At 39.1% G+C, this 14,252-nt stretch overlaps 2 protein-coding genes across 2 annotated transcripts; both read left to right on the plus strand.

The window, feature by feature from the left end:
* The first annotated feature begins 106 nt into the window (after positions 1-106).
* On the plus strand, positions 107-2,439 carry surf2 (surfeit 2). The gene is made up of 6 exons (XM_058617494.1): positions 107-264; positions 444-595; positions 758-861; positions 1,288-1,473; positions 1,631-1,767; positions 2,090-2,439. Exons 1-6 carry the CDS (start codon positions 190-192, stop codon positions 2,177-2,179), a joined length of 744 nt encoding a protein of 247 aa, XP_058473477.1. The 5' UTR covers positions 107-189; the 3' UTR covers positions 2,180-2,439.
* Positions 2,440-4,650: 2,211 nt separating this feature from the next.
* Positions 4,651-11,681, plus strand: surf4 (surfeit 4). Its single transcript, XM_058617905.1, has 6 exons — positions 4,651-4,883; positions 7,105-7,291; positions 8,580-8,656; positions 8,753-8,796; positions 9,319-9,505; positions 10,365-11,681. The coding sequence occupies exons 1-6, from the start codon at positions 4,836-4,838 to the stop codon at positions 10,629-10,631; spliced, it is 810 nt and encodes a 269-aa protein (XP_058473888.1). The 5' UTR covers positions 4,651-4,835; the 3' UTR covers positions 10,632-11,681.
* The last annotated feature ends 2,571 nt before the right edge of the window (positions 11,682-14,252 follow it).

A 14,252-nucleotide genomic window follows, 5' to 3' on the forward strand; every position in this document is an offset into this window, starting at 1 on the left:
TGTTTAAAATAAAATAAAATAAAATACAATTTGAAAGGAGAGCTCACTTTAATTCCCCCTCTGTCCTCGGTAGAGGGCGCCATGATATCAGGCATCCGAGTCCCACGTGTGGACACACACAATCACTTCCTGTGTGGAGGATTGGTCTGATGAGCTCAGCAGCAGGTCTGTTTTGAAGTGTGTGTAGAAATGGACGACCTGCCCTCGGACCTCAGAGCGTTTCTTCTGAACCACCCTTTTCTTCAGCTCGCAGAAAGTAAAAAGGTTAGCGAGCAGATTATATCCAGTCACGTGGCAATCATGTTCATTTTTTATGCTAGCTGTGTTGCTAAGTGACCTCATAGCACATGTACAGTAAAGTGGTGTGACGTGCTGCTTGTGGCTAAAGCTAAACAGGAAGCACATGTAGATTAAAAAATCTGTCACCTGTCTGTCTGTTTCAGATCAAATGCTCACTGAATGGACACGAGTTTCCATGCAACCTGACGGAGCTGCAGAACTTCACACAGGGGAAGAAATATGAAAAACTGAGCGCTGCAGCAGAGTTCAACTACAGCCAGTATGAACCACACATTGTGACCAGCACTAAACGTCCGTAAGGAAACTCTTATTCTACAATAAGTTATGTTGTCACTGTTTGAGGAAGCACCACCTGTTGACACCTGTTATTGTCAGTGAAGTGGCACATACAGTGACTGTACCCTTAAATCTAATATCTAAGTGTTCAATAACTAATGTATTCTAAATTATTTTTCAGCAACCAGCTCTTCTGTAAGCTGACCCTGCGACATCTCAACCGGCAGCCGCACCACGTCCTCACACATGTCAACGGGAAGCGCTTCAAGAAAGCCTTCTCCAAATGTCAGTACAGCACACGTCCACATGCATGGCATGATTGTGATATGATGGTTTTATAATTCACTTCACTTTTTATTTGTATAGTGCCAAATCATTATCTCAAGGCACTGTACATAGTAAGACAGAAACCTTTGCAATATTGTAGAGGGAATGGGGTGGAGAAGGCATCGGTCATCGGTCTTGAACTTGCGACTGCAAAAGACTTCATGGTCGCAAGTTCAACTCCACCCCTGGCAGGTTGTACTCAATTCCCTTGTAAGTTGCTTTGGATAAAAGCATCTGCTAAATGACATGTAATGTAATGTAAAGAAGAGAGGTTTTTATTTTTTTACATAAAACTAGTATTTTAAGAACACTGCAGACTACGAGCTGTTGGATGATTCACACTGTCTCTTAAATTCATTTTCTCTCATTTCATTCTTGTTTCAGTTGAAGAGTGTGTGAAGCAGGGGATTCAATATGTTCCCGCCAGACTCAAACAGCCCAAGTTCAAAGACATGGGCGAGGAAGTCAGTCGTGGAAGGGCCCCAAAACACAGGAACAACGCGTGGGAACCGTCATCCAGTGACGAGGGTCACAGTGACTCGGAAGACAGCATGAGTGACCTATATCCTTGTCAGTATCTCAGCTGCACACTGTACACACGTTTGTCCAAATGTATCAAGTAATGTCCTGCTGTGTCACCAAAGAGTCGGCAAAAGCCAGGGAATGTACACATTAACAAACAAAAATCATCAAAGTATACTAGTTACACTTTCTTATTTTCCCACAGCATCTGCATTCACATTAAAAGACCCAGAAGCGGGTGAAATTTCTAAGGGTGACGGAGAAAAGGAGGAAGACGACTTCCAAACAGACGAAGATGAGGAAATGGAGGTTGACGAGCAGGCGTCACAGAAACGCAAAAAGGTGTGTTTGTAGAATGTGTCCAAAGTAGTGTGTTTGTGCTTGTATTTGTTATCTCTATAGGAACTTTTCTGGCATAAACATTGAGTTGGTCAGGACCAGTAGTCTTCATGGTCCTAATGATACAGAACATCGTTTCTGAGGTTTAGAGCTAAGCTTAAATTGTGGTTAGTTTATGGTTAGGGATAAAACCGTCTAAATGAATCAAAGTCAATCAGAGTCCTTAAAAGGAGATCTGCATGAGTGTGTGTGTGTGTGTGTGTGTAGGATCTATATTGTCCCACAGAGAGAATACTAATAATGCTGTCATATTTATATCTTTCAGGTCCAGGGTGGTGGTTTTCAAAAGAAACAGAGAAATAATCACTGGAAATCAGGGCGTAAGAAAAATGGGAAAGTGCAAAGTGTAAAGTAAAATACAAACCTGTATCTGTTCAGTACTTTTATACCAGGTATTTTGTCAGACAGCAGCACTGACAACCTGCTGGGTGTAGCATTACTATGTCTCCGGCTGGCTCATCTTTGTATATACGAGCATCACAAATCATGCTGTCAAGTTTCTATGACATGGGAAGTGTGCGGTGGATAACAGGTTTTTTGGACTGTTGAGATTATGTTTTCTGTTTCACGAGCAAGAACACGAACATAAAATACAGATCTGAATGGACTTGCAAACCTCGTTTGTCTTGTTTTTCTCTACCAGTCGTTGCCTGTAAAGCAGCTCAAAAGCAGCATATTGTGGTAAACTACATTCATAATGAACGGAAGGAGACGTACACCAACTGTTGCAGGCTGTATATCCATAATAACAATCAACTTTTGTACATTTTGAAGTATTTTGAGCAATTTAGTTTTCTCTACAGACTTTCAGCTAAATCACCTCCTTACTCATCACCATATGTAGGTAATGGCAGTTTCATGTGACTTGTCAAGCAGCTTTCATCCTGATAATGAGTGTCCCTCAGTGCCTTTAATTAGTGCTTTCAGTGCTGTTAATGGTCAAAGTTTGCTGGTGTTGACAAACTGCTGCAGAAACATTTAATCAAGGACAGTTGAGGCTTTTGTGACAATGATTAAATGTGAAGTTCAATGGGCACAGGGGCCTGAAAAGATTATCTGTCAATATCATTCATGCTAACAATAGATGTCAGATAATAAAAGATTGAATTTTCCTTCCCGTTAACTTACAATGCTGAAATAAACATTCAAAACTGTGTTTGAAGAGAGTTCTATTGTGACCATTACCATCGTAGATAAACCTTTCTCAGGGTATGTTTCTGGCCATGTTTGTCCGCGAGCAGCACTACTCTATAGTATAGTAAGGGATGGATTTTAATTTAATTTTCAGAGCTTGCCAGCTATGGCCCATGGAAGAAATTACTAGATCCTCCTGAGTGTGTAGAGCTCCAGTACTCCAGACTTTCCTTGCACACTCTGATGACAGCTTCCGCTTGCTTATACTGTAATTATACATATTCTGTATATAGTTAAAGGTCCAGTGTGTAGTAATAAGTGACATCCATTGATGAGACTGCAAAGTGCAATACACAGAAAAGCCTCTGCTCACTAATCCCTTCCACACATTAAAGTACTCTCTCCACTCTCTGCTGTTCCCTCCTAGTTTATGGGTTTATGCATGAGATTTATGTGGGAACAGTGGTTTAGTGATGGTGAGAGGAAACATTGAAGCTTTTCATCAAATTGTTTCACTCAAGGGCAAATATTCTATATGATATGATTTATGATGCACCTATATTAATATAGCATGTGTTTTTCCAGAGATTTAAACTTTTTGAAATGACAACGTCGCAAGGGAAGATGGAAATAATAAAAAAGGGGGTGAAGACAGTAAATGTGCTCCTCCCATATTTCAGATGAAAGGCAGACAAGGGTTCCATTTATTCATTCATTCATTCAATTAGGAAAACTGGCAGAAAAAGTTGATATAAGTTGGATATATAATGGAGAGCAGTGTAGCCAGCGAGTTTCTGACTTTGTGGAACCGAGTTACCACAGTTACACAGTTGGGAGAACTATGTCTTTGAAATGACTCAGCACAAATGTGTTGTTAATAGCTTCATAGTTTATAAATAGTCTAAAATGACTGTATCGGACTAATAACAGTATCTGTAGATACTCCAGTTTGTTATATTGGTATCGGACACAAAAAAGTGGTATCCCTAAGGGATGGGAATCAGTATCGGTCCGGTCTAAATCACTGGATCAGATATCAGACAGATTAAAATGTAAAGACCTATACAATCCAAAAATCCTATATATCGCATGCTTCACTATGCACAGACTGTAAAAGAAATGTAAATACAAAATCGGCAAATGTATTGTAGCTGAGTCATGTTTGAGCTGTTTATGTCTTCATTTTGGGAGGACAATATTTGTTCCACAGTCAGAGAATTATTTGTTTGAAATGACTCAGCACAAATGTGTCATCATCAGCTTCATAGTTGGTCTAAAATGACTATTGAACTAATATTTGTATCTGTAGATACCTAAGTTTCTGATATCAGTTATTGATCACAAAAAAATGGTATTACAATAATAATAAACAATAAAATATTGTTATAATTTATTATAACAATACAATTAAATTTGTTATAAAGTTTTACTTTCTTTGAATTGTATGCACTCATGATGACAGACCAGGTGAGTGCACATCTGTAAGCTGCATCACTTACAGAGTAGTGTGCAGCTTTTTGGAAGGTTATAAGTGACTTTTGCGTGGATAAGTTCATTCAAGCGTGGTGGCGATAAATGTATAGATCCGTACTTGTTTACGGGCGGCGTCACGTCTCCGTCTGGACGGCTCAGTCTACGTGGCATACAGCGGTTTGCAGCAGTACCATGTAGGGGGGCTCTCACACCGCCAGGCTCGTCAAATCGCGGGGCATTGTGGGGCGGAGGCGGCCTTTCTATGAGCGCAGGCAATCGGCAAATGTTCGAGTAAATAAACGTTATCAAATACAGAGAGAGAGGGGTGACCAGTCCGCGCAATAAGACCGTGTCGAGCCGAGCATTGACAATTAAACACTGTTATATTTATACATCACACGAACATGGGACAGGAGGAGCTCATGAATACGGCCGAAGACGTGGCGGATCAGGTAACTTCAAGCTCGTAAGCTCAGCAGTTGTCCGCGCTAGCAGCTGGTAGCTAGTTAGCTGGCTAGCATATTAGCCGCTAACTAGTAAGTGAGAAAGTAACGTGTTTGCTTTCACGCCTTTAACATTGTTTAGTTTTTTGTTTTTTCACATGTCTCTCCCGCTGTAGTAGGAAAATAATACGAACATGGAATATAATTAATGTAGCAGTTTATTTTGCTCGTGTTTCATTCTGCATGATAAATGAAAGTAGGTGTCAAGTCCTGTCATGAGTCTATACACACACACTTTTACAAACAATATTTGTTGTCACTAGAGTGAAATGTGTAATAACCAGTCTTCTGGTCGACTAGTTAAACTGAGACTTGGTTAACAGGTGTACATTTGGCTGCTTGTTACTGTAGCTAGTTAGCCATCTGGTTTAGCTGCTGTGTATTTTTATCCTGTGATGCACACATTAATTTGTTTAATTCATGCTTCAGTCTAATATTTTCATTCTTATCCTCTGTATAGCTGTGATTTATGTTTTTATATTTTATATTCTATAATATCTTTCTGCGTAGCATTACTGATGGGGTTAGTTTGTGTTGTTATTTCATGAAATTACGTTAGCCTGTGGCCTCAACAAAGCTGCTCGACTCAGGCAAATGTGAAACTAGACTTCATAATCACATTACTACATACACACACACACACACACACACACCAGGGCTGCTTCTCTTCCTGACAGCAAGGAATCCACTGTTTTGTAAGAAGTGAGCTGAGATGTCAAGATCAGATTTCAGGTCAGCCTGTGTGACCCAAATCAGAGTTTTAGCTTGAGAATAAAACTCTAGAGATTGTGTGTTATGTGGTGTACCTTTGTACGCTTCAACAGGGTAACTGTGTGAGAGATTCATGGCCTTGTGTTTTTTTGTCAGGACAGCCTAGACATTACAGTCACCTGTTTAGGACTGTCTTTTCAGTATCAAGTGCCTTGAAAAAGACTGAGCCCTTATCAGGGAAAATGCTCCGAATTCCTTACCTCTATTACATATGATTGGTTCATTCACTACTATCATGGGTGTTGTGTTGTGGTGTAGCATTAATATAGCAACTATAACTATGACATTAATTGTTTGCTCTGTAACCTGCAAGGCCTATCTTGCACTCTGAGATTTGGTCTATTTCCAGGCTGTTGCTGCAACCTCGGGCTTGTTCAGATTGGTTCCTTGGTTGTCCATTCATGTCTCACTCAGCAGTTGTAGTAGGAGTTGGTAGATGCTGATAGGCTGCTGGGTCCCACAGCACTGATGTGGACTGATGAGGAGGCGGGGGTGGAGGGGCAAGTCACTCCTCCTCTAACTGTTACTCAAGTAACTGAAAATATGGTCAAGAACACAAAGTTGTTTATTGTTTAATTCATGTATGTAATGGCATTTTTTTGGTGGTAACATTTGGGAAGCTCTTTGTTGTAAGAGTGTAGACAACAACATGACACTGCATGTTTTATACTCTTTCGCAAACCATCACATCAGGTTGTTACACTGAGTTCCACTTATTGTTCCTACTTAAGAAGCCTTTGTTACTTCTTATTATTTCAACATGCATATATATGTAGCCTCAGGCTTGGGGCATAGTACCATGTGTTTGGAACTCTCATACAATTAAGTGATTGTTTGTTTTTCCATTTTGAAAAGTACATGATTTATGACATAATCAGTACAGTAGTCATCTTACAATTATTTTTTAAAGGCAGTTATGTTTTGTATCAAGAACATAACTAACTGCATTTAATTAAAGCTGTAAAAATGTGGAGTTTGCATCATTTGCAGTTATAAACATGCATAGGTGTAATTTCAAGTTCCACTGTATACTTTTTGTACTTCACATATGGATCTGGGCTGTTTTTAACTGGGTGTTTCTTGGAATTTTCCTCATAAAGAAATTCTGTAACCTGCAGCAATTCGGTTTAAAATGACTGTTATTGAAGTTTTTGCTTTCAGCATTACAGCTGCTTTTAAATGACAAGTTGGTTCATAACCATCATTATATTGGACTGCATAAATAGTAATTTGTAGCAGTCTGCCTTGAATATTATTGGGTTTTAAAAAAGGAGTTCACCAAATATAATGTTAACTTGTTTCACAGACACGCTTGTGTTATGAGTATGACATGTTCCAGTATCTGTTCTTCTGTTAGTTTCAGCATCATGTTTCTTCTCTGTTTCCTTCCATTTCCCAGTTCTTGCGGGTAACCAAACAGTACCTGCCCCACTTGGCACGTCTGTGTCTCATCAGCACCTTCTTAGAAGATGGCATCCGTATGTGGTTCCAGTGGCATGAGCAGAGAGACTACATCGAGGGTACCTGGAGCTGTGGCTACTTCCTGGCTACATGCTTTGTGCTGCTTAACCTCATAGGACAGCTTGGTGAGTGACTGGGTGCTGGGTTAAGGTCCGGACTGATGAAGGATCTGTTGTAGGAAGTTGTCTGTTTGAGTGTTTCTATTCAGTATGTGATTTTGAATAAATATGTTATTGCGTTTATATTTATTAATTTATTAATTATTTTGACAGGAATTGCGATTGAGATATGATTCACGATATCAGAGGGAATGGTAATTTTTCCATCATTATTCTCATTTTCATTCAGGAAAACATACGTAAAATGATACCTGCTGTTGGTGATGTTCTCCTCAATCTGTAGAGGTGTATAGGTGAAGACAATAATTCATCTAAAATTAGATCTTGCCACACATTTTGGCTTTAACAAATATTGCGCCTCCTGCGATTTGAAAGTTGCAGTAGGTTGCATTGCGATTTCGATAAAATGTTGATTAATTGTTCAGCCCTACATGTGACACATTTGCAAAACAACAATAAGAAGAGTGAGTAAATTAGGCAGATTATATTACAAATAGTTTTGATATTTACGTATGAAACTATAGAAAACACAATGGCTAAGGTCATTTCTGTTTTGAAATTGAGAAATTGAAAGCTTTTTTAAAGCTCTTTTTTATCTCTCAAATCGCAAAGACGCTCAAAAACCCTTAGCAGCTTTTGCGTAATTGCACTTAAAGCCACGTCGGATAGACAGAAAATGTTTTTCATGATGACCTTTTTGGTCGTATCACCCTGCAACAAGTGCGCCTGGTGCAATTCAGCCACATTGTGTCTACAGTGTGCAGAAAGTTGTTCAGCAATCAAAAGAGAACAAATAGTGAACTTAACCTCTAGGTTATAAATCATTCTGCTGATAAGAGTTCAGAGAAGACTGATGTGACTTACTGTTGAGAATCACAATGAATGAACTCTGAATTGGCTCAAAAGAAAATATGCTGCACTGAACTTTGATAAAGCATAATCCAAATGTTGTACTTATTGTGTATATACTGTGTTTTTGAATTTATGTCAGTGATATAAAGTGACTCCATTTCCTTTACTCTTTGAGTATGATGTCTTTTTACATTTTCTACAAGAATCAAAAGTAATTTTCTGCTGAGATCTGCCAGATGTTTGATAAGCACCAGGGAATACTTGCGCTTATCTTTGACTGTGATATCATTATCTGGAAACCAGAGGAACTGCAGTTCTTTTTATGTGCACTTGCAAATTTTAATTTTGTTTTTTTTAAGTAAATGAGGCCACACAAAAGGTAGTACTCACTTCAGTGGTCAAAACTTGCCTATAATAGCTTTGTCTTCTTGTGTCCTAACAGGTGGTTGTGTCCTCATCCTTAGTAGAAATTTTGTACAATATGCCTGCTTTGGATTATTTGGCATCATAGCACTACAGGTGAAAACAACTACATTAATAATTACATTTTAAAAACAAACACAGCAATGTGTCATTGTGTCTAATCTAGAATGTGTTGTCTTTTTTCTCCGCCAGACTGTTGCGTACAGCATTTTATGGGACCTTAAATTTTTGATGAGGTAGGTGTCACCCAGCTTTACTCAGTAATTTCTTTTTAAATTTCTTTTTAAATTATTTTGCAGCAGCTGATCAACTACCAAACATAACAGTCTGAAGGAGAATTGTTTTAGCATGTCATTTATGATGATTTTCTACTGACTTCTGTTGTGAAATTATGCTGCCTATGATTACAGTTAGAATTAGATTTATCAGTAATTAATAAAGTGCTGCAGAAACTAAGTTGTGTGTAGTGTTTGTCAACATGAACACATTTCAGTTTTCAGGGAGACACAAAGAGTTAGAGTTAATATAATTAATGTGGACAGGATTTATTGACACAAATGATACATTTTTGGACTTCTAAGTCATATCATCAGAGTTTATGATGGTAAATAAATATTCTGTGCACATGCTCCTTTTCAGTCAGTGCTGACATTTTGATTAGCAGACCCACCTGAGAAAACCTGATAGCATTAGTTTGCTTCCATTTAAGTGCTTGTCTGACACATCCAAAAATAACCCCTCCCTCTCTTCTCTCACAGAAACCTTGCCCTCGGGGGTGGTCTGCTCCTGCTGCTGGCTGAGTCCCGTTCAGAAGGAAAGAGCATGTTCGCTGGAGTCCCCTCCATGGGAGAGAGTTCGCCGAAGCAGTACATGCAGCTGGGCGGTCGAGTACTGCTAGTGCTCATGTTCATGACTCTGCTGCACTTTGACTCCAGCTTCTTCTCTGTGAGTCCTGATGACACCAAACTCCATACTTACTTGTTTGTTTGTTTTTAGCCACGGCCAGTGCTATGCCACCACATTTATCTGGGTGCAGACAAACTTTAGATGAACATTAGTTTAATGAGAGTATTGGAGCTGAGAATATGTCAGCCAGGACTGCTCACCGCTCACCCAGATTTTTTAATCATGGTATTCATGGTTTGAAAATGGCCAGCTGTGTAATATCCTGTTGTTCTGCATTTTTTTTTTTGTTTTTGCCTTTTGATTAATCCAGGAAAGTTCCATTGAGATTATTAATCTCTCAAAGGAAGAGCTGATGAAGAAAACACAGACAGAAATGCAGAAGGAAATGAAATTAAGGAACTCATTTTTAGGATTTTTGTTCATTTTCATTTCTTTAAGGTTATATTTTTTGAAATTATGCATATAACTGATAATCATGGTTTTCTCCTGGTTCTCCAGTTCCTCCCACACACCAAAAACATGCAGATTAGGCAAACTGGACACTCTAAATTGACTGTAGGTTTGAGAGTGGATGGTTGTTTGTCTCTATGTGGCCCTGTGATGGACTGGCATCCTGTTCAGGGTGTATCCTGCCTTTTGCCCCAAGTCAGCTGGGATTGGCACCACCGACCCACATGACCCTCATGTGGAGGATAAAGCGGTAGAAGATGAATGAATGAATGAATGAATGAATGAAAACTTGAGTTGATACTCATTGAAAAAAGAGACAATGTTGGATAATACTGTATATAGAGAGAGTGCTCTTATGCTCTTTGTTTGAAGTGACAGTCAAACACTTCAAGTTCATTATGGTAACCCTAATTGTTAATAACCCCTTTACCTGTATGTTCTTCTGCAGATCCTGCAGAACATGGTGGGGACTGCTCTCATCATCCTGGTGGCCATCGGCTTCAAAACTAAGCTGGCAGCGCTGACCCTCGTCGTGTGGCTTCTGGCCATCAATGTCTACTTCAATGCTTTCTGGACCATCCCCGCCTACAAGCCCATGCACGACTTCCTTAAGTATGACTTCTTCCAGACCACCTCTGTCATCGGTGGCCTGCTGTTGGTGGTGGCGCTCGGGCCTGGTGGAGTGTCCATGGACGAGAAAAAGAAAGAGTGGTAATAGGCAAAAAGGGGATAAGATGAGAGGATTTCTCAACACCACTAACTTCCCCCCACGACCGGGACACAAAGACCCTCCCTCTCCTCCAGTTTCCCACCACCATGGTACACAGTTGTTTTTCTAGTATTTTTTGACAAAATCCACCGAGACCGTCTCATTTTTTTGTCTATTTCCCAACAACCTACTGTTTTTCTTTTATTGTTGGTCAAGATAATGCCTCTTTTTTTCTTTTTCTTTTATAAGAAGTCCATGTAAAAGCCAATGTAATTTAAGCAGCAAAGAACAGATTTAATGGATAAGTCGAAGAGAAGATTTATGTCGTGTTCAGAAGATGATTGAAAATTATTTATTGTATTTTATGGGTGTTATTCCATACATTATTATAGATTGATTTTCATTTGTTCTGGATAAAACTGGCCAAGTGGAGAGGGTGCAGCAGTGTGGGTCGCCCCATGGATTCTGATCTTTCTGTCATTGGACCTTGGAAGTGTCTGTGACTAAGTCACCAGGTTGATTCTGAAATCCCAGGCACGTTTAACAGCAGCTCGCGTTGACTTTCCAGGTTTTATCCCCACTTTTTTTCCCTTATAGTTTTCCTCTCTGATCAATTCATTACATGTACACCTACAGTCTCAACCGACTCTTGTTCATGTGGAGCTGATACAGGGATGGGGGGTATGTACATTGTATAGTGGTGGATTGCAGTCATGCTTGATTGAAATCTTCAACACCGTTGTTAGCTCCAGGACTTGTCATTGGGCACTTTGTACTGTACGTCTTTGACAAATGCCTGACTCGAGACTTGTATTTCATGGGTGATCGTAGGGGGGAGGCTTAATGTTTGTGAAGCGCCATATTCTGCTCTCTGGAAAAGCAACAAGTACGAAGCAGAGTCACTAGTCACGTGAACTTAAGTGTTTTCTTTGCCCTGTGTAAGAAAATTTAAGAAATATTCAGTGTATTAATTTTCAGAAGTTTATATTGTATTTTTGATCATATGTTTTTTTGGTTTTGAACGTTCATGGCGAAAGAATAAAAATTTAAAAAATATATATAACAACAAAGTCACTGTCTTATTCAAGGTGCTGCAGGGAGCCTCTGCTGACAGCATTTATTTAGGTCAGTGACTCCGAAAACATTGACCTCGAATGGACAATGCAGAACAAATTGACTGCAATGGAGTTTTTATAGTGATACAATCCATATTTACAAATCTGAAGATTTCTGTGTCTTGATTGTTGCCATGTTATTTGTAGGGCTACTTGCTGAAAATAAATACTTCTTGTCATATTCACGTAACGCTAACTTAATTACGTTATAAGGTGCAGCCAATGATGGACAGATGTCTGGCTGGTTCTGGACTGATCTAATCAGGTTTGACTTGAAAATCAGATTTGCAGCTGAAGAGACTTGAAAGGCACTGATTTTTTCTTTTGGGTAGCAGAAGAGAAAGTCCTTGGCACATCAATCTTGAGAGATTAGAAATGTTAGTTATGATCATTTTTGTTATCTCTTAAATACTGTGCTAATACAGTTATTTCATTGCGTTACTGCATGTGTAAAATGTCAAAAATGTCTTGCATTTCAGACATGCTGTAAAATTGGCTTTCCTAATTTACAGTATACATGATGTTATTCATCTGTGTCATGTCCAACTCCAGATCTGTCACTAGGTCATAGCAGGAAGGGGTGATAAGGTCAAAATCCTCTGTAGTCCAAAACATCTGATTTCAATTCAGCCGTTGTGGTCTATGCAGATATGAAGGACGCAGCCCCCTCAATTTGCTGGATCAAGCTGAAGTCAGTCACCTGTCTGTGACACAACCAGCACGACATGGTCACAACCATGGAAATGACAGAAGCTGAAGTTGCTTACAGAGACTATTTGGTGGCAGCAGGCAAGTGGTTTTCAGTTTGCAAAACAGGCAGTGTCTGAGCTTAATCTCACTTCTGCTTAAGCTTGATTTTTTTTCTCAGTTGCGTGGATCAAATGTGTTGAGCCTCAGAAATGAAGACCGATGAATTATTGCTTGGCACGTTCCTCTCATGTGGCGCACCTGTGGGATCTTTTGTGTTCCGATGTTGTCGTGCACTTTGTCTCATGTAGACATTTCATCAACTGTCAGGCAAAATCAGCTCTATGCGGAATCTGGTTGGGTACAAATATAATCCTGTATTATCAGGCAAATACATGATTTCAGGATGATGGTGGGACAATGCTATGGAGCCCTTTACGAGTCCTGTAAAGTGAACAATTTTGCAAACATTGGCTCAAAACCTTGATTTAGAAATGGATGAAGCTACAGGGACAAATATTTGTGAGTATACAAATAATATGTAATGTCTACATTCAGGATTTCTTGATGAACGTAATTTAAAAGTTGGACATGGACTTGGACCCAGGATGTATTCTATTTGGATTGTCAGCCCCACAAATCAAGGACATGTATTTTTGACTTAGGCTGCACGGAAAAGCATTCTGCTAAAATGTTATTTCAAATTCTATGATATAAGGACTCCTTTCCTTCATTATGTGGGACACAGGTTGGCTGACATATTCTGGAAAATACTCCCTAGACCAAAGACTGATTGTCAAATGCCTTGTTACATTGGAAGCCTCATAAAATGTTGTGTCTTTTTGTGTTGGGGAGGGGAGTTCATCACAAAATGTGTGTGTATATATGTGAATAAATAATGTGTGAATACATATTTGTTAATAAATAAATACATTAATATATGTAAGATGTGTGTAAATATAAATATCTCACAGGTTATTCTCTTGATCGCTTCAACCAACAAACTAACTATGTACATCTGTTTCCATCAATGACATATTTCTGTCTTCATTTAATGTAGACAGAAATATCCAGCATGGATGTGTATGATACAATCTTAAATTAAACATCTAGTGTGTGAGATTTAGGTGAAATCACTTCAATTTGGCATAAATGGTATATAAAATAATCGCATTAAAAAAAAAACAGTGCCCTAATCTGCACCCGGAAGCACAATCGGAACATGTTTCACAACATTCCATTGTAAGTCGCTTTGGATAAAAGCTTCTGCTAAATGACATGTAATGTAATGTAATGTAACAACAATTTAGTGTTTAGGTTGATGTGTTTTCTGCATTTGTCGTTGTGTTTTCGCTAAATGTTGTTGTATTTTCTGCTTTTGTTAATGCTGTTGTGTTTTCCTATGTGTGGTGGTGATTAGCACTTCAGGGCCCCCATAATGTAAAGAGTAATTTAGTTTGATGTCAGTTATTAGAGGCCCCCACAGAGATTAGAGTTTCGAGATTACAATTCGAACCCTGCCCTTAAAGGGGAATTTAGAACAGATAAAAAAAAGATTTTTATTGTGGTACAATCATCACATTAATTACGGTTACATATTATAATCCATTGACAGCCTAACTTCATGTTAATGTACTGAATGTAATGAGGCTACTGGGAGAACCCATTAGCGCCAGACCACTGTCTATTTTTAGCTGTAACATTCTTGCTACAGTGAGTGCAGGCACAATATCTTTACTGATATTACTGTCATTGACAGTAATGCTGCACACGTCTCTATAACCAGTGTCGCGGCCCCAGATTTGTTGTGCTACGCCACTGTACA

This window comes from Solea solea, chromosome 19, assembly GCF_958295425.1.
Source record: "Solea solea chromosome 19, fSolSol10.1, whole genome shotgun sequence".
NCBI classification, from domain to species: domain Eukaryota; kingdom Metazoa; phylum Chordata; class Actinopteri; order Pleuronectiformes; family Soleidae; genus Solea; species Solea solea.

Coding starts and splice junctions, on each gene's coding strand:
- surf2 (XM_058617494.1), top strand. CDS start 190: ATGGACGACCTGCCCTCGGACCTCAGAGCGTTTCTTCTGAACCACCCT. Junction 596..757: donor GTGACCAGCACTAAACGTCC/GTAAGGAAACTC, acceptor ATTATTTTTCAG/CAACCAGCTCTTCTGTAAGC. Junction 1,768..2,089: donor CGTCACAGAAACGCAAAAAG/GTGTGTTTGTAG, acceptor TATATCTTTCAG/GTCCAGGGTGGTGGTTTTCA.
- surf4 (XM_058617905.1), top strand. CDS start 4,836: ATGGGACAGGAGGAGCTCATGAATACGGCCGAAGACGTGGCGGATCAG. Junction 7,292..8,579: donor TAACCTCATAGGACAGCTTG/GTGAGTGACTGG, acceptor GTGTCCTAACAG/GTGGTTGTGTCCTCATCCTT. Junction 8,797..9,318: donor GACCTTAAATTTTTGATGAG/GTAGGTGTCACC, acceptor CTTCTCTCACAG/AAACCTTGCCCTCGGGGGTG.